This window comes from Sorex araneus, chromosome X (assembly GCF_027595985.1).
Source record: "Sorex araneus isolate mSorAra2 chromosome X, mSorAra2.pri, whole genome shotgun sequence".
NCBI lineage: Eukaryota > Metazoa > Chordata > Mammalia > Eulipotyphla > Soricidae > Sorex > Sorex araneus.
In genome coordinates, this window is record NC_073313.1 from 238,062,619 (window position 1) to 238,087,790 (window position 25,172).

The 25,172-nt window shown below is 35.7% G+C and overlaps 1 protein-coding gene across 3 annotated transcripts in view; it reads left to right on the forward strand.

Annotated features, from left to right (window-relative positions):
* PARD3B (par-3 family cell polarity regulator beta) overlaps positions 1–25,172 on the forward strand; it is a 1,223,953-nt gene that overhangs the window by 756,508 nt on the left and 442,273 nt on the right. For 2 of the 3 annotated variants that reach the window (XM_012933501.2, XM_055122818.1), the window contains one exon: positions 18,815–18,859. The exons of the other annotated variant lie outside the window; for it this stretch is intronic. In XM_012933501.2, coding sequence (XP_012788955.2) covers positions 18,815–18,859 — 45 coding nt within the window. The remainder of the gene's footprint in view (positions 1–18,814; positions 18,860–25,172) is intronic. 3 annotated transcript variants of the gene reach the window in all.

Consider the following 25,172-nt stretch of genomic DNA (forward strand, 5'->3'; position numbering starts at 1 on the left):
CTGCTTAGAAAAGCTAACCTGAATAAATAAAGAAAATACTTTTACTTAATTTGAAGAAGAAATTTATTCTGGATAATTTATTAAAACTAAAAGTTTACATTCCTTTTAAAAGTCCAGCATCAACTTGGAAAGTTAATTTAGAATCTTTAATCTTCTTTAAACAGAATTCAAAGATAACAGCTTAATGATCGCATACTATTAAACACATTTTTTATTGTTCAAGAAAATAAAGAATAATCATAAAATTATAAAAGAATATCTTTAATTTACAGTTTTTTACTAGTAACTATAAAATATTCAGTAAAGATTATAAAATACATGGTCAGATGTTGGGCTGGAGCGATCGCACAGCGGTAGGCGTTAGCCTTTCACGCGGCCCACCAATGTTCGATTCCTCCGCCCCTCTCGGAGAGCCGGGCAAGCTACCGAGAGTATCTCGCCCACACAGCAAAGCCTGGCAAGCTACCCATGGCATAATGGTATGCAAAAAAAAAAAAACCCACAGTAACAATAAGTCTCATAATGAGAGACATTACTGGTGCCCACTCGAGCAAATCGATGAGCAAAGGGATGACAGTGACAGTGACAGTGGTCAGATGTTTCATACAAGAAAAGCAGTATATCAATCCATAATTATGAAATATAATCAAACAATCAAGTAATTTTAAAATTGATATACTGTTAAAATATTGGAAAATTCTCAATTATCCATGTCTAAGTATTTCATGTTTCTTTGGTACTTAAAATGATGCTACTCTACTCCAAGACAGTGTGGTAAGTGTACCCAAATGCAAGGATTTCTCATTGTAACACACTTTTAAAAAACTAATTAGCAAGGTTGAAGCTAATTATATAATAGGTATAATAGACTGTTTGCAGCCAATAAAAAATGTTCAAACTTCTTAATGTAAAAACTTACTAATAATACAATTTTAAAAGTCATGTGTTCTGGTAAAGGGATGGGTGTTGGAACATTGTATGATGGACACCTCATCATGAGCAACTTTGTACCTGTGTATGTCATGGTGATTCAATTAAATAAATAAATTAATTAATAAAAAATAAAATTTAAAATGCTTTAAAGATGAATAAGGAAAAAATTATGAATAGTACAGTCTCATGTTAGTCATATAAGATAGATACATTTAAACATACATAATGAAAGGAAATTTGAAGAACATTAGTATTGGTTGTCCTCTTAGGTTGCAGGAATTTATTGTATTTTTATACATATTTCAGTGCTTTTTCACAAAATCAGTTTTGCATTTGCAATTAGAATAAAATCAGTAAGTAGCACTTAGATAATTTTAAGATATTTTAAAAGCAGGCAGCCTGGTCTTTGTTAACTTTATTCAAAGACTGAGGTTTACAAAGTTGTTCATAATAAAGTTGTGATGGGCATTCAACATTTCAACACCAATCCCACCACCAGAATGACCTTCTCTCTACTGTGCTTACATTTTTCCTAAGATTTCCCCAAGCCTGCCCCCTTAGCAGGCACAAAATAATTTATTTTATATTGCTTTTTAAAACTAAATGGCTAATGGAACTATATTTTTTAAAAATTACAGTAAAAAATTATGAAAATTATGGTCATTAAGTCCTTGTGTGAGGGTTTACCAAACTGCTGTTAGTTGAGCCTTCTGTATTATTGTTTTTGTTTATTGAGCTTAGCTGGCTTCTTTGTTAGTTTTTCATCTAATTTGGTGTCCTCTTACTAGGAAGTATCATGGAATTGGAGGTGTGTAGCCACATATGTTGCCAAGGTGAACTGACCTGCTTTTTAGGAAATCAGGATATTTAACTGTAAAAGGGGACAAAGGGTATGAAGAAAATAATGACCTGCTTCATAAATGCCACTTCTTTATCACCTGGAAGAGAAGTTAACTATTTATGAGCAAATAATATGTCTGCAAACAGATTTCAGGTTGGCAGAGAACATTTTCATAGTACTCCATACTAAGAAAATGCCATTTGAGAAGTATAGATTATGTTGTAATGCTTAGAGAGATCTACCTGCAGTGGTATCATATGCAGCAGGTGTTTGGGTCACAAATTCAAATGAAAGTTCACTAGGATGAATCGGCAAGTGTTCCATGATATCACTAGGATTGCCTTCTTTTCTACTCTGTCATTCTTGAGATTCTAGCTTTTTCCCTCATACCTGTTACTTCAGGTCTAAAGTCTGTTTTGTCTTCAGCAATTGTATCTTTGTCCAGCAGGGAAATGGGGGTTTAGTTGGGGGCAAGGGAAAGAGGTAGAAAGGAGTTTTGTTCAGCCATAGCTTTGTATATCCTTTGCAGATATGCAGATCCTAGCGTCACCCAAACCCAAAAATAAATGAAACGAGTAAAATTGATGCAGGGGACCCAGAAGGCAAAAGAATTTGCAGACGTGCTTCTGTTCTATCAGGCTAGCCAATATTGCAGGGGGTACTGTCCAGCCAACATCTTCTTCGATCACATTTGTCAGAACTATAACAGGTCACATATATTAGACAGCCAGAAAACAGCTAGGGACAACAACGGTGTTGGTGACATTAGGTCACTCAAACTGTAGTACCTGTCATCACTATCCTGAAAGTGGTTGAACGTCTAGTCACTGCCAGCTACAGAAGGGCAAAGAAACTTGGAGAGTTTGGGAGGCATTTCTGAGTTCTTTTAGAACTTAGTCCATTGACTCTAATCTATCTCTTGTAGACCCATTTAATCAATAGAAATGGTGTGTAGCACCATGCTCTTGTCCCCTACCCACAGTCAAATTGAAGTTTGACCAGTTATAATTAGACCAGAGGAGTGGATGAGGTGTCATATCACAGGACCATGAGGAGAATATAATATGTAGGAAGGAGACAAGATGGAGTAACAGCAACAAATCATTATATTTTTTTTCTTCCTAACTATCCCAAAGCAATGGTTTTAACTTTGTCACGTCCTGAATTGTTGGCACAATTGCTCAGGCCAAAGCAGGCAAGGGTTTTGATTAATCACAATATAGGCACAAGGCCTAGCATCTGTGAACTTCTAAGACCCACCAAAGTATCTGGGACTTGGGGGAAAAAAAGACCCTAAAGTCTGATAATAAAACCAGAAATTTAACATTGATAAGTGTTTGTTTCAAAAATGGATTGCTATGCTAATTTTGTTCACTGTCATGATTGGAATTGATTATTTTTTTAAAAGTCATTATATTTGAAAACAATTTTCTTTTGGTGTTTTTACAGTCTATAAGAATTTCTTCATATGCACAAGATTGCTACCAAAAAGTCAGTCAGTATGTATTAAATGTGTAATTCATAGCCAAATGATTTATATTTTAATAAATGTCTTTCAAATTATTACATACTGATATATAAAAGAAACTATTAAATGTAAGAATTGGGATGATACACAGAGGCACAATCCATTATTTTTTCTTTGTCCCTTTTATTAGAAGCCTCAGAGGACTCCAAGGAGATCTACAGTCTAAGGAAAGAGATTTCAGAATTACTACCTGTGAATTCACTTTTGACTCTGAATCTAGCAACTTTCTATTTTTCCTATTAATGTGTTCTATTAGCTCAACCTTTTTCAAGATTAATAATATACTTCTATATCTTCCAAAAATATATTGGATAGTTAACATGTATATGTAATTGCCTGTTCTGCAAAGAGGAGCTTGATTTAAATGAGCTTATCTAATAGATCTGCATAAAATACCAGATCAGTTCACTAGAGTGTGTGCAGAATTTTGTGCTTCCCATTTAAGTGAATGGTTGTGTGCTCTGAGTTGGAGAGACAGCACATAAACCCCAAAGTTAATATCCTCTAATAAACAATGAGTCTGGATGACAACTTTTCAAAATCTATTACACACTAGTAGCCTGGTTTTGCACAGTTTGCATATTAAACAGATGATAGTAGGTTCTGGGCAGAAATATAGACTGTATTATATGCTTCAATTCATGCCAGAAGAGAAATCTTTTGATAGTACTGATTGTAGCCAAGAACAGAAGCAGCTATCCGATCCCCAGCCAGGAACTAGGTGCCAAAATTAATCCATGCAAGAATAAACAGAGTTTCTGTCTTAGTATAAAGTTCTCAAGTTCTAGGAAAAATGTACAGGGAAAATCCGGGTGGCTGGAGTTACTAGAGCTCGGGGATTTTAGTTCCATTCTGGGCTGGCCTGCTGGAACACAGTTGGTGAAGGGCAAGAGTATGTTTCTAGCCAGCCAACCCTCTCTAGCTCATTCAGAAGTGTCATAAAGAGAGCATTAATGGCGTTCTGTAAAGTGAGTCCTAGAAATGACTTGGATAGAGCAGGTTTACTTGTCAAAGGGGTTAGGTGACACACCATCTCAGTGGTTGAACTGATGCATTTGGACGAGAGAATCACTGTTCAAGGGGATCTCCACAGGGAGAACTGATGAGCTGCCATTCGGAAGATTAAATTTAATGGGGATACATGTAAATTCCTGTGCTTAGGTTCAAAAAAAGCACTAACCACTTCTTGTCTTATTCCTGCCCAATTCATTTTCACCCCGAAGCCTGGGTGATCTTTTGCAAACACAAATCCGATCATGTCACTTCCTCTGTGAAAATCCTTTTGCGTAATTCCTTTGCCCCGAGGATAAGACAGACTTTGCTAATGTGGTTTTTGACATCCCTCATGACTGGCCATTTCTTTCCTCCTTGTCTGATCCCTCAGCAGTCACCTATTTCCTCTGTTTTATTAAAGACCCAAAGGATTTCTGCGTTGAACCTGTTTGGGGGCTTTCCTGTGCCTCTGTCCAAAATGCATCTTCACGCTTCTCACACCTCTCTAGGTCTTAAAGCCTCCAGGCAAGCTTATTCCATAAACTAGGCTTCTCTCTTTATCATTTTTTTCTTAAGGTTTCCTGATCATTCTTGTTCACTTGGTAATTAGGTTTTGAGTCCCCACGGTGTGCCAGGCACTGTTTTAGACTCTCAGAACAAAACAGTGAACAAGATCAAACCCTTGTCCACATGAAGTTTCTATTCTATGGCATGCAGTCGCATGGCTTTGAAGACAACTGAAGAAGGACGCAGAGACAGAGAAGTGTTGGAAGGTACTAACAGTGACAAGTTGATGTCTGTGGCAGTGAAAAATGAATCAGGGGCACTAAAGCATGTAACCACTAAAGAGAACAGCACCGCCATCCAGAGGAAGAGCAGGTTCCAAACCCCCAGAGAGAAGCACACTGGCATGTTGGGAGAACCGCTGTAGGCCCACGGGGGAGTATACACCAAGCAGAGCAAGGAGAGAAGTTAGCAAACAGATTGAAAAGGCCACCGGGGACCCTAACAGGCAGAGCGTAGAGACTCCAGCAAGCACAATAATTTTTTCCCTGTGATTGGGAACTATTGTGAGGCTTTGATCAGGGGGTCATCATGTAAGTTGTTTTTTTTTTTTTCATTGTTGTTGTTTTTAGGATTACTCTGACTTCTCTGTGGAAAAAAAAAAAATGGACTGTAGGGAGTCAACATAGAATCCTACAAAATCAGTCAAGGGATTATTCCATCTGCCAATAGGAGAGTTTTCCTGGGGAAGCTTTGTGATGAGTGGCATGAAATAACTCTCCTGGTAAAGGACTCTGTCACTCTGGTTTGCTGCCACAACCCCCGGTGTTGAGCAGAGCCCAGTCCCTGTTAGCCCCCCATAGACATAGCTGTGGGACCAAGACCTGAAGGTACACAGTTAGTAGAACGAGGGTTTCAGAAGTTTAGTTTATTGAGCACAGATGATATTACAATAGCTTCGTTTGGCTGCCAAGAAAAACTAACTTTACTGTCTCTTCAGAGGTTGGTTAAAAATCTGGGAGAGGGTGAAAAGAGCTGTGATGCTCTCTCTGCTCCATCTGCTGTCCTGTCCCTGTGTCATTCCCACCTCTGTGTCCTTTCTTATTAGAAAGATCTTCCCAGTCCCAAGACCACACATCGTGTTCATCTGTGGTTCTCTATACTACTTCTCTTCTATATCTAAACAACAAACTCTATACTTTGTCCCTTTGATTGTTCTTTATCCCCCACTTTTATATTGATCTGACTACCAAATAAACCAGTATCTCTCTTTGGTAACAATTTCCAGGTAGCATGAGACTCAAAATAACTTTATTTCCCACTATTTTTTAGAGACATCCTGTGTTCTTTAAAATAATTTGCTGTGGAATTCTACTTTAGTAGTTAATGGTGACTAGAAAAAAATCTACTTTTATGGCAAAACCATTAGCAAAAACCTAACCTCTTGAAATTATATATATATATATATACGTACATATATATATATATATCACTGTATCACTGTCATCTTGCTGTTCGTCGATTTGCTCAAGTAGGCACCAGTAACGTTTTTATTCCTCCCAGCCCTGAGATTTTAGCAGCCTCTCCTTACTCATCTTTCCCAACAATTGGAGGCTCTTTCAGGGTCAGGGAAATGAGACCTATCGTTACTGTTTTTGGCATATCGAATACGCCACAGGTAGCTTGCCAGTCTCTGCCCGTGCGGGCGGGATACTCTCGGTAGCTTACCGGGCTCTCCAAGAGGTATATGTATATATACATATACATATACCTATGTATATATACATATACCTCTATGTGTATATATACGCTCTATATATTATATAATATATATGTATGTATGTGTGTATATATATATATATATATATAAAACTACGCTCAAATCAGTAGTTCCCAGTGAGAGACTTTTCAGGTATACTTTGTTGCACCTACCTTTCTTTATGTTTATGTCTTCCCTTGTTCCCTGGGGGAGAAAAATGTGGCAGAACTCTCTGCCCATTGACTTTGCGAGGGCAGAGGGCATGAAAATGACTTATACTGGGAAGATTTGTGCAAGCTGGCATAGGATGAAACTAAAGTAAAATCTGTCTCTTTCCACTGGAGAAACTCAAATTTATTATTTTAGAAGGAAAACTAAGTTCCAGTTGTGGCATTCTAGTTATATTTGGGACCACAACAATCCAACCAGAGGCGTCTTATCCATGGTACCACCTAGCAAGTAGGCATAGCGCCTGTGGCCTAGAAGCTTTGCAAGGACCCAGGAAACTGTCTATAAACTAACTATACTATGTGTGTATACATATATATATATATGAAATTGTGTTTTAAAGTCAGGAATCCTTCAGGCCCACCAATTCCATTTGCTAACTCAGTCTCAGTTCTCTCCTGTACAAAGTGAAGATACTCAACTCACATCACCTTTCATTTGGATTAAATAAAATACAGTGCCTAAAAGCTTAACCTGATTTCTAACAACCACACTGGTAATTAGTTTTCATTTCCTTTTTCCTTATCCCTGTTAAAGATAGAATCACTAGATAATACATAAATATGCACTATAACTAGTAAAATGAGAAGTGCTGTTTCATTGTTTAATAGTGGATAATGTTTATGACCTTTAAAGGAGTTTGTTCCCTGTTGGTTATGTTTTAGTCTTCTTAGATTGGTATCAATTTTTTGCCAATTGTGAAATATTTTTTAAGGCTCTAAAAATCCTGATAGTTTTTCAGTCTGAAGAGCACAGAAAGTTCAACTCTGCTAGATCCAGCAGTTCATAGCCAAAGTAGTTTCTTGGAGGGAATCTAAAAACAAAAACAAAAACAAAAAACAGAACAGAAAAAACACATAATTTTACAACATGGATTAAAAACACACAAAAGAATACAGACTACAGGCTCTTTACCAGTAATATTTGAGGATCTTTGTACTTTGAAAATATTTACCATGAAAAATGAATAAAGTTCTATCTTGACCTTTGCTGAGGTTGCCCACAAATCAGCACACAAATAGAAACTGCTGGAAGGCATATCCATGGTGCTTTGGGGGAAAACTGAGATGGTGGGAATGTCCTAGGAAGAGAAGGGCAAGGCTGGAAATAAGGAAATAATAATGTTTATATGTGTGTGAGGTTTGAGGGCGATCCAACTGTGGATAAGGAAAATAGGAAGGAACCAGAAACCAGGAATTATTCTGCATGACTTTTATAATAGATGAATAAAGAAAAGTCATGAGAAAGAAAAAAAGGGATTATACCTTCAGTGCAAGGCTGTCACTGTCATCCCATTGCTCATCAATTTGCTTGAGCAGGCACCAGTAATGTCTCCATTGTGAGTAAACTTGTTGTTACTGTTTTGGCAAGCTACCTGTGGCGTATTCGGTATGCCAGAACAGTGCAAGGCTAAGGAGGCTTCTTTTCTAGCTGAATATAGAATATAGTTTTAAGCAATATTATGGATAATATATTTATTAACAACTAAGATACTAAGTAGAGAAACTTCTTGAAAAAGATTTCAGTTATTATCAGTCATTCAATAATTAGGCTGAATAGGCCTACACTATTAAATGAATTGAGTTAAAGTTTAGTTTATTAACACACACACACACACACACACACACACACACACACACACACACTACTAGGTCCAGAAAGCTTTAGTGGTAAATTTACTAAGAATTTTATAGAAGAAATATTAATTCTATTTAGACTATTATACACTAGTAATGAAGAGGGATTACTTCCTTAACTCATGCTGTGTAGCCAGCATTGATATTATACCAAAGTCCTCTGATAACATTAAATAAAAAGAAAACCTTAGATTGTTTTCCTTGATTGAGTTACTTAGAAACTCCTTTTCGAAATTTAGCAAATTGAATATAGCCACATAAATGTCTTGACTAAATGGGGATTATTTTAGGAATGCAAGGTCAGTTTAACATTTGAAAAGTCATGCAGTATAAGCTATATATTAACAAGCTAGAGAAAAAAATGTTATCTTTTGGTTAACAGATGAAGATTATTTGAGAGAATCCATTTTCATTGAATCTTTTGTGATATTTTCAGGTAATAATTTTTTGTTTGTGTTTTAAATTTTTTTTATGATAAATATCTTGTTTGTGGTGCTGGACACCAAACCCAGAATTTCACACATATGAATATGTAACCTACCACAGAGCCACATCCCAAGCCTCCAAAATACAAATTTAAGTAGTATTTTTTAGAAACTAATACATGGTAAATTATAATGAAAGGCTAGAGAATTATGAAATATAAATTCACCTGTAGTTACCTGTGAGTAAAGGAGAAAGGAATGAGATTGGACTGGACACCAACAGTTTTAAAGGTAAAATAATATTCTTTTTAAACCAAGTGTTTGAGGAAATTTAATTGCTTTTATTAATATATAAAAGCTAGAGGTGTTTTGTTGATTTTCTCCTGAAATTTTTATGTAGCAGTCATTTGTTTGCATATCTGCCATGTTGGAAAATAAGACCAGCATATTAAGTGGTGTTCTATCTGTACTTAATATTAATTATTTAATGTAATATGACCACTTTTGGTAAGAATACTTGTTCTTGCAATTTCAACATCATTACCATGTGAAGAAACATGAGATTAGCCCAACTGTGAAAAAATAAATACATGGTGACTGATACTCAAATAGTTCAATAAAGTGTGGCTAATTGACTAATTGTATTTGTCCTATATTTCACAACTCAATTAAGTAAATTTATATTTATCCCATCCCAAATAGTTCTATCAGTTTGAACTTTATTTGGACAGGTTCCCCAAAATTTAAACTCTTATAACCTTCTCCTATACCTCCTTTGGAAATAATTTGTTTTCAAAATAAAGCAAGAACATATATATATATATATACATATACACATATATATTCACATATATGTGTATGCATGTATATATGTATGTATATATATACGTATACATACATGTATATGCTTACACATTTATGTCACAGCATTCATTTAAACATATATGTATTGGAATGAAAATATGACTGATTTATTTCAGCCCTTCACTGAGTGAATGTTTTAAATTCCTGCTTCCTTTTCAGGTTCTCAGGACTTACTCCTGTCTCTGAATGCAGGAGTATGCCAGATGCTAAGAATGTCTGTTCCTCCCATGTCAATTTGTTCAGTAAACTAGAATTTTTGTCTGTGAACCCTAACCTTTTGTTCCTGACTGTCCACAATATTCCTAAAGTGTATCCATCTTCCTTTGTTATGTTATTCTATTACACAACAAATATGTTTGTTTCCAACTCCTCCTTCAGAGGCCTCTCTCCCACCAGGGCTGAGTAAATGAAAGAATGATTTGCATTTTTAAACTTAATGTGATAGATATTCTTATGTAAATATTAATGATATTCTAACATCTAAACTATAAAGTATAAATTATTTTAAAATACAGTATAGATTACATTTTTTTTAATACTGTTTTTTTCTAACTTTAAACTTTTCTAAGATTCATGGAGAAAGAATGAAATTCTAATAAGATTTCTGAAACTTGTAAGCATCAGTAATATGATATTGATGAGGGAGAAAGAGAAGAGAAAAGAAATCTCTTCTGGTATTCTAAGTAGATGTTCTATAAAATAAGAAGCAGCTTCCATAGCTGAACTCATTAGCTTATTGTTAGGGTAGCAACATGTCTGAGGAGGAATATAGCATTTTAGGGGGGGAGTTGCTGAGAGGTGGTAAGATCAACATTTGCATCATTATCTTGTACTTATTCACTTTTTTTTCAGTAACAGTTTTGTGTTTGTTTGTATTGCATCTTGTTTTGTTTTTTTAAGAGAGGAAAAAAATTTTCAGTGCAAAAAATTTCATAGTGCTGAAAAGTCAATAAATCTTTCTAAGGAGAGACAGTAAACCAAACCACCACTGATATAAGAAAATGCTATAAATTCATGTAGCAATGGTTCATGGTTGCTAAGGAAAAATTTAATATACAAGTTGAAACAGATTCCTATGCCCTATAAATTCTAAAAATCAATCAGTGAATCAGAATTTATTTGGTAATAGAAAAGAAAATTGATTCTTAAGTTTGCCAGTGGCGTCATTTTATTCTAAGTTCTGAAGTAACAACTTTGGGAAGCAGTATTTTTTTTGAAGACTACTTAATTTTTAGTTTCCTAGCAAAGCATATAAAATGAAGTATTTGTGACCATTTTAGAAATTGTGTTTTTATTGTGTCAAATATCACCTTCCAAATTGCAGTCTTTATTGTGTCAAAGATTTGAAAGTAAAAAATTAAATACATTAGCGCTAAATAAAAGTGAAGTGTTGCATCATACTTTAGACTATTGCTTTACATGGGCTTATCTGAATATGAAGTAGTAGCAATCTGATCGATCACATTTGCATATCCCCCATCATGACATAGTGTTGACTTTCTCAAACAGAATAACAGTAGCTGATGGCAATTTTTGTCTGAAGAGATGTGTACATGTGAGCAATATAACATCTTCTGTCAGCAAAAGAAGAGCATATGGAGCCCATTAACTCACCAAAACTGCCACTATTCTGAAAATTTTTATTAAGCTAGTGCAGTCCCTAATAGTTACTTATGTTATAGAATGCGTTTCAAATGCTGTCAATAAGCCAGGGGATTGTTTTTCCCCAGTGAGAATACATTTGAAGTATCAGAAATCTTTACAAAAGAACAAAAGTACTTTAAGTGATCACTGTATTAATATAAATGTATCCTACTGGGAAGCCAACATATGTAAGGCACTTTATGCTTGTCACTTACAAGTTCTCAGAGTGCCATCTTTCCCACAGACTGCCCACAATATCTATACTTCTAAGTTCCATTGATTTTAACAATAAGCCATATTGAAATGTAGTAGAAAACCACTGGTGTTTGCCCATGCTTTAAAAAAAAAATAGTAGTGGGGCTAGCACAGTGGGTAGGGATTTTGCCTTGCATGCGGCCAACCCAGGTTTGATTCCCAGCATCCCATATGGTCCCCCCTACCCCCTGCTGCCCCGAGCACCACCAGTAGTGATTCCTTAGTGCAGAACCAGGAGTAACCCCTGTGCATCCCTGGGTGTGACACAGAAAAGCAAAAAAAAAAAAAAAAAAAGTAGCATGGTCACTGAGATGAGCCTATGCCACTGGTATAAGACAAAAGCTACTAGAAGCATGTACCTGTGGGGTTTCCTAGGCAAGTCTTTATGAAAGTACACACCAGGAAATTAACAGATGTCTAAGCCAAAATGTGTCTGCTTCATGAAGCACCTACAGTAATGAAATCAAATAATGTCTATTGATCTTGAGTTGAATGCCAGGAAGCAAGAGCTTAGTATAGAAATCCCATTATCTAAATAAATCCAGAGAAATCTCATGAGGAGTGAATCTACAATTCTTTCTAAGTATTTAGTACATTACAATAAAAAAAAGCCTATGAATTTTATCTTCAGCAGGACTCAGACTTATTGATATAGCTTCAATTGTTATAAACTCCCTTTGAACAATCAAATGCAAGTAAACCAGCCCTGATATAAAATTGAATGGAATAACAGGATGGGGGAGGGAAATACAGTAGTCTCTGGAAACTTTAAAAGGGAAAAATAACAAAGGAAATCAACCTGCCATCAGAAATAGAACAAGAAATTTTGGCTCATGTTCCATCAACACTTCTGTACTCGATGCTTTTGGTACCTTATCATTTTGGAATGGAAGATCTTTCCCACACTCAGCTCACTCATTTCTCAATCTCTTATAAATAAGTTCTTTGTTTAAAATAGTCATGATAGGTGTTGCTATCATTCTAATTCCTGTACTATCTAAATATTATGCAGTGGAATCACTAGATTTAAGCTTTAGCCCCAAGAGATAACTTTATATAGTAGTTCTAAAGGAATGTGAGTTACAAAGAAGTTGAGTATTAATTTTAACACTTGCCATTTAAGAAAAAAGCTTGGTGGTCTATGTAATTTTACCTCATTTTCTCATTTGCTACTGTTATTTAAATCACTTCTCAGCACTAAGCATGTGCATAAAAGATGATTGTTCCCAATTTAACCTTTTAAATAAAACGTATTCTATTAATTAATTCATTACAGTTCTCCCTCTATTATGTCCTAAAGATAGGCATATGTGTCAGTGAGCATTTGGGAGAAAAAGCTTTAATTTTTATGCCTATAACCCATTTGAATTTTTCCACACTGTTTTTTAAAAATAGTTAGCTAATGTTCTAAAGAATTTCAAATTGTCAATTAAAATAAGGATAAGTATTCCTATCAAGAATAATACAGTATTCAGCCAAAGGGTAAGAATGTACCATGTTTAATTTAATATGGCTTTTCCAGTTGCAGATTTTAAATGATTTATATTTAACAGGGAAATTTATGATTGCTAAAAGGGAAAAAAAATGGACAGAAACAAAAAGCGAAAGTCTACCTTTGTGTGACTCTCATTTTAAGATAACTGCACAAAGTGAGACAATATAACTTGAATACCATATTTTCTTTGCTTTTTTTCTACTTCAGGAAAAGTAGAGGTCTGAGAAACTAGGATGTATGCCTGAGAAATTGGTGTTTTTCAACCATTTCTTCCACTTTTTTGCTCCCTATTGAACTATATTCTTCCTGAGATCGCATCCTAACCTATTAATTCCCTAGTCTTGGATTTTGGTCCCCACTTGCATTATTTTCACCTGTTAATCCACCTTGGAATATTTTGGAGGCTCACAGAGGCCAATATGGCCCCTGGCTGAAATGAAACACTGTTAGATCATAAGCATCACCACTCTCAACAAATTTATCCTCTTGGGAAGGGAAACTTTCAGTTATTAGAAAGAGATGTATGTAGCTCCTGCTAAGTGGTTTTGTATATTTTTCACATTGTTTTTGTTTTCATTGAGTTCCCACAGTTCCCTGTGTAACGTTTTATACTCATTTTTTCACATGGGTGACTGAGGTTAAAAGGGGTTTAGTAATTTTCTTGGTAACCTTGGGATTCAAAACACAATTGCTTCCTCCTTTAGCTATCATATGATTTCTGTTCTCTTTTAGTTTCCCTTTAATTATAGCAATAGCTAATTTTTATTAAGCATGTACTATATGATCTAGTATATTTAATATTTATTATAAACTTAGGAGTAAGCAATGTTTATTTTATGTATGATTGAAGCATAGTAAGTTAAAACAATGTGACTAGTAAAACAACTTGCAACTAGTGGAGTATCAAGTCAGAACTTTTCTAGAAAATAGGGCAACTCCTTTTAGTGCTCACAGACATCAAGGCTATATCTGATTCTGGGTGTTGCTCAGAAGTATGGAAGGTCAAACATTTGTATATACCAGACAAGTACTCTAGCCTGTAGGTCAGAATTTTTTTGTTAAATTATAAAATACATTATTTTTATTTTAATATTATAAATACCTATGGCTCAGATAAATAGTTATGGGATTTCTACATTTATTTTATTTTATTTAAGAATTGAATTTTAAGCATTATTTTCATAACTTTATTTATTTCAAGCCTTAGGAAATAGCTAAGGACAGTTTGTTAATTTAAATTTAAATCTTTTAAGATATCTAGGGCTGGAGTGATAGCACAGTGAGTAGAGCTTTTGCCTTGCACATGGCCGACCCAGGTTCAATTTCTCTGCCTCTCTTGGAGAGCCTGGCAAGCTACTGAGAGTATCTCGCCCGCACGGCAGAGCCTGGCAAGCTACCCGTGGCCTATTCGATATGTCAAAAACAGTAACAAGTTTCACAAAGGATACGTTACTGGTGCCCGCTCAAGCAATGGGATGACGGTGATACAGTGATACAGTGAATATATCTAATCCATATCACATGAAAGATATTTAGGATAAAATATCAAAGGATGATTCACAGCATATATTTTAATACCTCTACATTTTATTCTATTTGAAATGAGACATTTGATTGTGTGTTTTATATTTGATATCTGTGCTTCAGAATTTTAACTCACACCATTTCTCCTTTATGAAAATGGGACATTTTACCTTGACTCTAGTAGACTTTCATAAGTTCTATGGTTTGACTACAGGTATAGTCAAAACAAAAACAGTAGTAAAAGTTATAAGCTGGCCCACAATTGCAGCCTGAGTATCGACAGACTTATCTCTAGCTTAAAATATGAAGAAAAGTCTAATACCTTTATTTATTTCAGGGAGAAGTTTGGGCCCCCCCCCCCACCCCGGTGAAGCCTAGAGACTATACTGATTCTGTGACGGGGCTTGCTACCAGACCCCTGTGATGGCAGAAATAAAATCGAGGCCCCCTATGTTAAGCTTCCTGTCTGAACCCTCTAACAATCACTTGTATCACTTGTCATCCCGTTGCTCATCGATTTTCTTGAGTGGGCCCCAGTAATGTCTCCATTCATCCCTGTCACGTGCTAGTGCAGCCCAATGGCATCTGCTCGCTCCAGGAACACAAAGACCCTCAAACCCTTCATTCAGGGACTTGACAAAGAAGTCTGACCATCCGCCAGGCATTCTTTTGACATCCCGTGGAATCTAGTCAGTAACAGCTCTAGTCCAGTGGTCGTCTCCAAATCTCATTACATGTCTGGCCCTCTAACAGTATTTTTTTTTATTTTGTAATACTTTTTATTAAGGTACTGTAAGTTACAAAGTTATTCATAGTACCATACTTTACAAACAGCAGTCATTAAATTCCATGTGTACAGTTTTTTCGATCTCAACCCCATCACCAGTATCAGAGATTACTCCTTCCTGAGATCTGAGTCCATAGCAGGTGCCAAGGACCAATCCCAGATCAGCCACACTGTAAGACAAACACCACAACCGCTGTCCTATCACTCTGACTCCTTTAAATTTATTTTTGACATTTATTATAATTTAGATAACATGGTTCCAGCAGCATTAGCATTTACAGTACTGAAATGCAAAATTATACAACCGGTCAACAAAGTGCTCATTACCCTCCACTAAAATAACCTTAAGTTTCTTTTCGTTCAAATTTTCATTCTTCTCCTTTGCTCCCACTGCTACTTGAAAGTATGAGTTTCATAATCAAAGGTGAAATGATTGTCATTGTTTGATACTGTCTATTCTTTGTTTTGTCTCCATACCACAGGTGAGATTATTGTGTATTTGTTCTCCTTCCAACTTCATTGTACTTAACCCCAACCCTGCAGTTCCATCCAAGTTGCAGCAAACCCATGATTTCATCTTTTCTTACAGTTGTGTAGTCTTCCGTTGTGTATCTATGCCACAGCTTCTTTATCCATTCATGTACTGTTAGACGTTTGGGTTGTTTCCATATGGATATTTTACCAAGTGCTTCAATAAACGTAGTGTGCATCTATATTTTTAACAAATATTTCTGTGTTTGGTCAGTTGATGCCAAAAATTTATGAAATTATATCTCATTATTGTGATTTGATTTCTATTTCCTGATAATAAGTAACATGAACAATTTTCTGTATGTCTACTGGCCATTCATGTGTCTTCTTGGGGGAAGTTTCTCTCCTCTCCTTATTTTTGTTGGTGTTGTTGATTTTTCTTTTAATTTTTTATTTTGGGGCACACCCAAGGGATAGTCAGGGGTTTCTGCACTCAGAAATTACTCCTGACTCTATTCAAGGGGCCATATAGGATGCTGGGAATCAAACCTGGGTCCATCTTGTGCTAGGTAAATGCCCTACCTACAGTACTATGGATCTGGTCCCAAGTGTTGTTAATTTTTTAGTTAAAATTTGTGAGTGCTTTATATATCTTTAATATTAGTCCTTTATGTGATGCATAATGTGAAAATATATAATAAGATTTTTAACCATTTCCTTACCAGGGAAATCATAAACCCAAGTTGCTTTTTTATCTGGAAGTAGTTTGGCAAAAGAGAGCACAGTAAATTTGAGAAGATTTATCTATTTAAATTTGATTCATGAAGTATAACAGAACAGAGAGAGAGAGAGAGAGAGAGAGAGAGAGAGAGAGAGAGAGACAGTGGGTAGGGCACTTTCCTTGCATGCAGCTGTCCTGTGTTCTATTCCTGTCACCACATTGGTCCCCAGAGTACCACCAGGAGTGAACCTTGAGCATAGGGCTAGGAGCAAACTCTTAACACTGCCTTGTGTGACCCTTCTCAAATAAAAAAAAAAATAACAAAATTAAGTAGCAGAATATGTAGGCAGCAGATGAAGGGGATATTCCTATGTTATAAATAAAGGACTAGGGAAAAATATATAAGGCTTTAACAATTTCTTGTTTGCAAGTTCTCAATTTGCTTAAGCATCGGAGTTTTCTGAAACAACATAAAGTATAATGCATGGTGAACAATTGTAGTTGAATACTGAAATGGTAATCCATGAAGAGATGCTTAAGGATGAAGAATCTGTGCCTGGGGGCCGGAGGAATAATAGCCCAGTGGGAAAGACATTTTTCTTGCCTGTGACCAACCCAGATTCAATCCCTGGGCTCTTATATGGTCTCAAGCACTGCCAGGAGTAATTCCTGAGTGCAGAGCCAGAAGTAATCCCTGGGTATTGTTGTTTTGTCCCACCCCCGCCTCTTAAAAAGAATCTATAGGGGCTGGAGCAATAGCACAGCAGGTAGGGCATTTGCCTTGCGCGAGGCTGACCCAGGTTTGATTCCCAGCATCCCATATGATCCCCTGAGCACCTCCAGGAGTAATTCCTGAGTGCAAAGCCAGGAGTAACCCCAGTGCATCGCCAGGTGTGACCCAAAAAACAAAACAATAAAATAAAATATAATAAAATCTGTCTATATTAATAAGAGTTATTGTTTTATAATTTTTATACTTTTAAATACATGACATTTTCATACCTGACATTATTTCCAGAGTCATACCAGCCTCATAGAATAGTTTGAAAATGATTTCCTTCTCTGCATGATCTGAAATGATTTTTTGGTAAAAATTTTAATACAATTTTCTCCTCCAGTTTTCACACCAGCGTTTTACCTAAAATATCATGTAAAAGTAAGGTGATTCAGATGACATTTCCTCTTGTAGAAATGTTGGTAATTAGTGCATTTCAAAAAAGAAAAAAAAACCATATTCATTTCATCAGAAATGTGATAATCCAGGGTTAGTTTTTTCCACACCACTGAAGCAACACCCTTATTTATACTGTAACCGGTGACACTGAATTATGAAGTGTCTCATTCTGGCTATTAGGACTGTTCAAACCAGCACTACTCCTACTCTGGTGTGAATTTCATAGTGTTTCCTTCATACTTCTGTTGGTCCTTTCCCCAATCTTGGGGGAGAATCTCTTCATCCCTATGTGATCGTCAGCTTTCAGCTAACTCTCCGTAGAAGACCTCTGCAAACACCAGACAGAATTTTCTATTACCCTGGTTCTCAACCATACAAACTCCTGCTACTTACCTCTCATTTTCCTTCTGGGTAACATGCCGTCATGCTGAGATATGATGGGGTTCTGTCTGTGTGCCCGACCCCCTTGGACTGCAGCTGGGGTATTTCCTCTGGACAGTAAACTAGAACAATTGTAGGATTCACCTCATCTGTTTTCCATCTCTCAGGAGTCACTGTCTTTTGTTGACCAATGTCTGATCTCATGCACAGCATTGTTTTAAGTTTCACTTTTTTTCAGAAGTAATTGTAAATCAGTTCCCTTTTACTCCATTTCTACCCAATGCAGAAGTGCTATTCCTGAGTCCTAAATTTATAAGTTGTTCTTAAGCTCCAGAAGTTTTATAATATATGAATGTCACTTTTTGGCCTTGAGTTTAGTTTCTCCTGTCTGGAAGCAGAAATGACAATCCAATTGAAAGAACTTAAGTATTAAAAATGAAATGTATTCATCAAGACCTAATGAAAATTGTATTTCTTCATAATTTCTTCATAATATTTCATAATATCTACCAAAAGAAATTAGGTACCTATGAGAAAAAATTTTATAAATCTGGACAATGAAATATTTAAGTTCTGATTCTATATTAATTGTTCTTCAAAAATGACTGATTTGCAAGCAAATCTGATTTCTGCCTCTTCTTTCTTCTCAGTGCCAGATGAAAGCAAAGTCCATTCAATGGCTGGACACAAATTGGGTAAGAAATTCTTTGTAACTAGCTCTAGATTCTTCTTCCTGGAAATCACTGGCTGTGTTTGAGTAGTAGTTGGAATCTGTTTTCAACCACTAGTTACTGAAAGTCTGGCTAATTAATACATGAGCTGTCTCTGACTTCCACAAAGATGAATTATTACTTGGCTGTGTGTACAGTGCAGAATATCTGCTGACTCAAAACTTTGAGAGGGAAGAATAAACATTTCAGAAAAACAGTTTTTGAAACCAAAAGTCTTAAATTTTGGATGCCTGTTGAACACTGGGAACAGCAAAAATATTACAAAGAAAACCCAGGAAAGTTTGAAATTCTTTTTCATGATGATTTTTACTGTAAAGCATGCAGATAGTTTCAGAATAAGAAGGCTCCAGACGATGTGGTCATTTCTTTCTTTTTATAAAAGCTATTGTCTTTTGAGCTCCCTCGAAGGGATTGTGTCCAAGTTGACAGTGTCATCTTTCTTTAGACACATGAATGAGCTTCCTGGAGGCTCTCTACAAAATCTATTTGTACCTTTAAGAGCCTATAGGTCCTACTCCTTCATCTGTTATGTAAGAGATTCTTGTATGTCAATATTCGACCTTTTCTTCATTGCCAAATGACTTGCCTTATCTTCCTTTGCCCTTCCTTCATTGTCATTTATTAGCAATGATTGGGAACACTTAATGCGACTAAGCTTATAAAAACTACAATCATCTCTTTCCTCTAGGGGTGCATTATTTGGAGGAAATATTCATTTTACTCTTAGGATTGCCACTCCATGTAGCAGAAGGGTTACAATTTGTTGGCATCCCTCTGTTTCTGAGACAAAGAAGTCTTTCCCATCACCAAAGCATCTCCTGTGTTTATGTGCCAATTATGTTTTCAGCTGTAAGTGGTCTTGATGCCTCATTACCTCCATCATGTTCCAGGGCAAGATTATGACTTTTTTTTCTTTTCTTCTTTCTGCAGATTCTCTAGTGATAACAGCAGGGAAGGGCTGGTTCACAACTCTGATATTTTTCCTATTCTGCTATTCCTAATAAAGGGCCGATGAGGTTAGATCACTGTGAAGGAAAAAATTTCTGTGGGAGCGATAAATGGTCACATGCTGCTTATTCCCATCATCCTCGTCCATTAAGTTCTCTACTACTGAAATATTTTTAGGATTCTGAGAAGGAAGTTCTCATGACCGAGGAACCTCAAGGATGGCCTATATCCTTTCCATCTTAAGTGCTTTGTCACACTGTTTGTAGTTAGTTCTCTTACACATAATACTGAATGATGAGATATTATAGAATAGGATTTGAAGCAAAAAATAGAAGCACATTTAGACATGATTATCAATTTAGTTCTGAAAATAAGCAAATTGTATACTTTCTCGAGTTTTCCAGCAAATTAAATCTTTAGTCTTATTAATTTCCAAACAAATTACTATTAGCAGGTAACTAAAGTTGATTACTCTTGGATTTGCATTGAACAGAAATTCACAGCCATGTTGGCCTAGAAACAATGAGCATCTATCTCTCTTTTTCCATTTGTACAGGAGTAACTCACTGTATTAAATATATAAGGTCTTATCTATGTGAGTTTGATTATAGAAACTCATAAAGTATTCTCTAAATAAAAAAAATTAATTACTCCTTATAAATGAAAATTTTGTTGACTGATCACATTACTATACTATTTAAGTATATTTAGGTGACATGTTTTATATAGTCTGCTATAAAATGATAATAATCACTGTCACTGTCATCCCGTTGCTCATCGATTTGTTTGAGTGGGCACCAGTAACATCTCTCATTGAGAGACTTATTGTTACTGTTTTTGGCATATCCAATATGCATGGCTAGCTTGCCAGGCTCTGCCGTGTGGGCGCCATATTCTGGCTGGGCTGGCTGGGCTCTCCAAGAGGGGTGGAAAAATCGAACTCGGGTTGGCCGTGTGAAAGGCGAAAACCCAACCGCTGTGCTATCGCTCCAGCGTAAATGATAATAATAGGTTATAGATATGAAAATTAAAATTATTTCCAAACTGAAAGAAAAAAATGTCAAAATGGAATAATTTTGAAGCTGTGCGGCAGGTTAACTGTTCCATATAACACCTTCACTTTGGGTGGTTGATAAGTATAGTACCAATATTTTTCATATCACATGAACCACAGGTGTATTACCTGAGAGCATCCTGCAAACATCAGAGACATTTCAAGTATGTATTCAGAAAAATGCAATACTAAAGATACAATTTATGTACTCCTAGAGCTTACTCTTATTTAATTTTTAATATTTATTTTCACTTGGGGGCTGGAGCGATAGCACAGTAGCGGGACATTTGTCTTGCACGCGGCTGACCCGGGTTCGATTCCTCCACCCCTCTCGGAGAGCCCAGCAAGCTACTGAGAGTATCTTGCCCGCACAGCAGAGCCTGACAAGCTCCCCGTGGTGTATTTAATATGCCAAGAATAGTAACAACAAGTCTTGCAATGGAGTCGTTACTGATGCCTGCTTAAGCAAATCGATGAGCAACGGGATGACAGTGACAGTGAGTGATTTTTACTTGGAAAATTAGCCTGAATTTTCAGGATTGTCCAGATCCTTGTCCTTCTGTCTGAGCCTTTAGGATGAACTTTCTCACTGTCCTTTGGTAGTGGTGGTTTTGTAGTGTAATTGACAACAAGAACTGAGGATCCTTTGAGCTTTGGCAAAATCTCTCACTTATTAAACTGACTTTTAAAATTGCCTGATGACTGTAGTCTCAAACTACTAATTTGCCTCTGCTAACCTAGGTACTGGTCTGGATTATAATTATAATTTCTCTCGTGATCATTCTCACCTATCCAATGTTAAAGGGTGTCAAACATCTTCTTTTTACTTCTTATTTTTCTGCAAACTCATTCTCCAAAGTAGAATACTTCTTGCTAAGAAGGATTCCTCTCCTTTTTCATTATGGAAATGTTTCGTGCTATCCAAGACCATCAGGAAGTTAAATTAAATTGTATGTGAAGACCTAAATCTATCATCCATTTTCTTGTTCAGGATGATAGTCAATATTTTAATAAATTCATCGGAGTTAAAATTTCTTCTGAGTCAGCTACTTAGTGTGTAGAGGACCATTTCATGCCAAGTTCCATCTGTTTGTCTGCCTTGGGTACCTCCCAAATTTGTGACAATATTTTTTGGCATCTTTTCCCTGGCTTAATCTTTAAGTGGTTGATTTCTCCGAACTCATTCAAATTGAAGGCTCAGGTAAGATAAATTTTTCTAACATTTTTTTGGTCCCAAATGAAACTTCCCTTCACCCCTTTTGGAATGAATCCAGTGATCTTGATATTCCTCTGATAGCGCACTTCAGCTGTTTCCATTTGTGGCACATTGCATCTCATCCTTAAGAAGAAAGATGGCAGATGGTTTCTCTGGTTAATAATCTTGTAGGATCTCCTTCCATATATGCAAAATGTAGCCGATGCGGGATATGGAGACCTATCCTGACAAGTTGGAGCAAAATGCTATTTTTTTATTTGTTTGTTCCCTTTCTTTAAAAAGTGCCATTAGAAACCCTTGGAAAACCCTTGGAATTCTTTCACTTCCTTCCATGCTATGCTACTGGAATTTCAAAGAATTCAAATCCTCGCAATGCATCGAGGGACACTTCAGTAAATTGTGCATATTAAACAATAAAATTGTGTTGGGTATCCCGAAGAAACATTAGAACCCAAAGAAAATGGTATCAAGTTTGGCATAGCCTTTCCCCGGTTAAATGATACTTTAATTTTGGTTTATTCATAGACTCACTCTGTTTGACAAGAAATCATTTCTTTTCTAAATTCTGAACTGACACCTAAACCTTCAGTTTTATGTTCTTCATCATTTAGACAGAAAAGACTTATAAATTTTACTTTTTTTACTGTGTCTTCATTTTTTTTGTTTTGATTTACTGCTAGGAACTGTTTTAATATGTATTGACTGTCTGCAGAGATCTTTGCTGACCCAGCTCTTTAGATGATGCAGTACTGCAGAAAGCCGATGAGTTCTTCTTTATGAGCACTGACATATTAATTAGCGAAATGGACTAAAAAGCTTTCCTATTTCTATTTTAATTTCTTATATTCTCAAACACCTGTCTATATAGCTGTAAAGCAGGCAAGTCTGTAAAAGTAATGGTTGGCAGTAAGTCCAGACCTTTTCAGAGACAAGTTTATCAGTTAATGAGCAAATACTCTTTAACCAGCTAGGGGGATATTTCTAAATAAAGTGCCTTGCTGCCACTAAGTATGTTGATATCTTAACACATCTTACTGAGGAATAAGCTGAGCCTTGAGACCTTTAATACTTAGTCTCTCCATTGATAACTAGCAGGTTTAGGTTATAAACCAAGAAACTGTGTGATAGACCCTACATTTTTGTTTCTTGGGGGTTCTTTTGGTTTTGTTTTGTTTTGTTTTTTTTGCTTTTTGAGTCACACCCAGCATTGCACAGGGGTTACTCCTGGCTCAGGCACTCAAGAGTTACTCCTGACGGTGCTGAGGGTACTGTATGGGATGCTGGGAATTGAACCCGGGTCAGCCATGTGCAAGGCAAACACCCTACCCGCTGTGCTATCACTCTAGCCCCTAGACCCTACATTTTTTATCAAATCAATTTCAACCAAAATAGGCCCAATGCTTCATAGTCTGGGAAGAATATCTGAGACATAACAAGTTATCTCATAAGTTCTTAGCTACCTTTGAGAGTCTCATCCAGCTTAATAAGAAAGAAAATAGATATATTTCTTCTTGAAAATTACTATAGTTCAGTCAGTATCAGAGGAGCATCTAATTTGATTGTTATTTTACTTGGCATCCCAGCATTTATCTGTTTGTATATATGTAGAAGAATGTTTGGTCAAGTTAAGAAATGTATGCATTAAGAGATTGGTATAGTGCTTTGCAACAACAATAAACAATAGCTCAGGCTTTTTCCACCCTGGAGGACCCTGTATTTTCTCTTGAACAATATCTTTCTCTCTTTCTCTCCCCTCACATCTCTCTAAATTTTTTCAATTAAATACTTTTATGTCAAAATACTATTGTAAACTATGATACCTCAAATTTAGATATATTTATAAAGAGAAAATATTCCTCTGGTGTGCATACATTATGCATAAATCATAAAAATGTACATAAGTATTCTAACAAAGGCCAATAATTTAATATGCAAATTTCTAACTGAACAGTTAAATTTTGTAGTAAATGCACTCTATTAAACTTCAAATCTGAATATTCAGATGTTCCTAAATAAATCTCTGGATCTTTGCAAAATGGAAGAACTCTTACAAACATTAGGTGAGGGGCCAGGACATAACTCATAAAGGCTAAAAAGCATAATATACATGCAAAAACCAAGATTGATTTTTGGCACTACCAGAAGTTATTCACAAGCACCAAGCTGGGAGTAGCCCCTGCATAGTACCAGCTGTCACCCGAAAAGAGAAAGGAAAGAAATAGAAAACTCAGGTGATTATGTAATCACTTTAATACAAGATTAATGAATCATTGAGTGATTATTTTCAGGAATAATTTTGCTATCTTAGTATTCATACTTTTACATGTTGTTTAAATTAAAATAATTTCTTTAAGTTTTAGAGATCAATCATGTTCACTTTTCATAGATTCTTCTTCTAATGGGTTGCTCTCTTTCAGGACTTTTAATACTTTGATGAAGAGATAAAATCTTGCATGTTAGTGACATGAATTGCTTCTCATCAGTTGCTTAAAATAATATTGCATAGTTATATGCTGGGACAAATATCTTTGTTGATACTCATTTGTCATTTGTTATGTTGGATAAATATAACTTTAGGCACAAGAAATGTATACATGTACTACAACTTTAGTTTACATTTCCATGGGATTCAGGAAGTTATCTTTAGAAAATTAGCAACGTGTCTAGAATTCTTCCTTTACAAACTTGATTATAAAGCACCCTGGCACTTCCTATGTTGCAATAGGTTTCTGAATAGTCTAATTTCAGAAGTTCAATGAATAAATAGAATTAGAAATAAATATGTCTTCTTAGAAATGAGATTGTTACTCAATATGATATAGATACGTGTTTCTTTGAATTTCATAATTAAGAGACCACATTTTTTTCCAAATTTCAAAAGTAATTATTTTAGTTTCATTCACATTTATTAAATGTCCACTGCGACAGAAATTGCATTAAATATTGAGTTAACAAAATGATATGTATCTGCTCATAAAGTTTAAAGTGTTTACAATAAATTTAAAGTGGTAGCTGAGAAAGACATATTAATGTCTAATTAAATATCGGTTTATTATTTT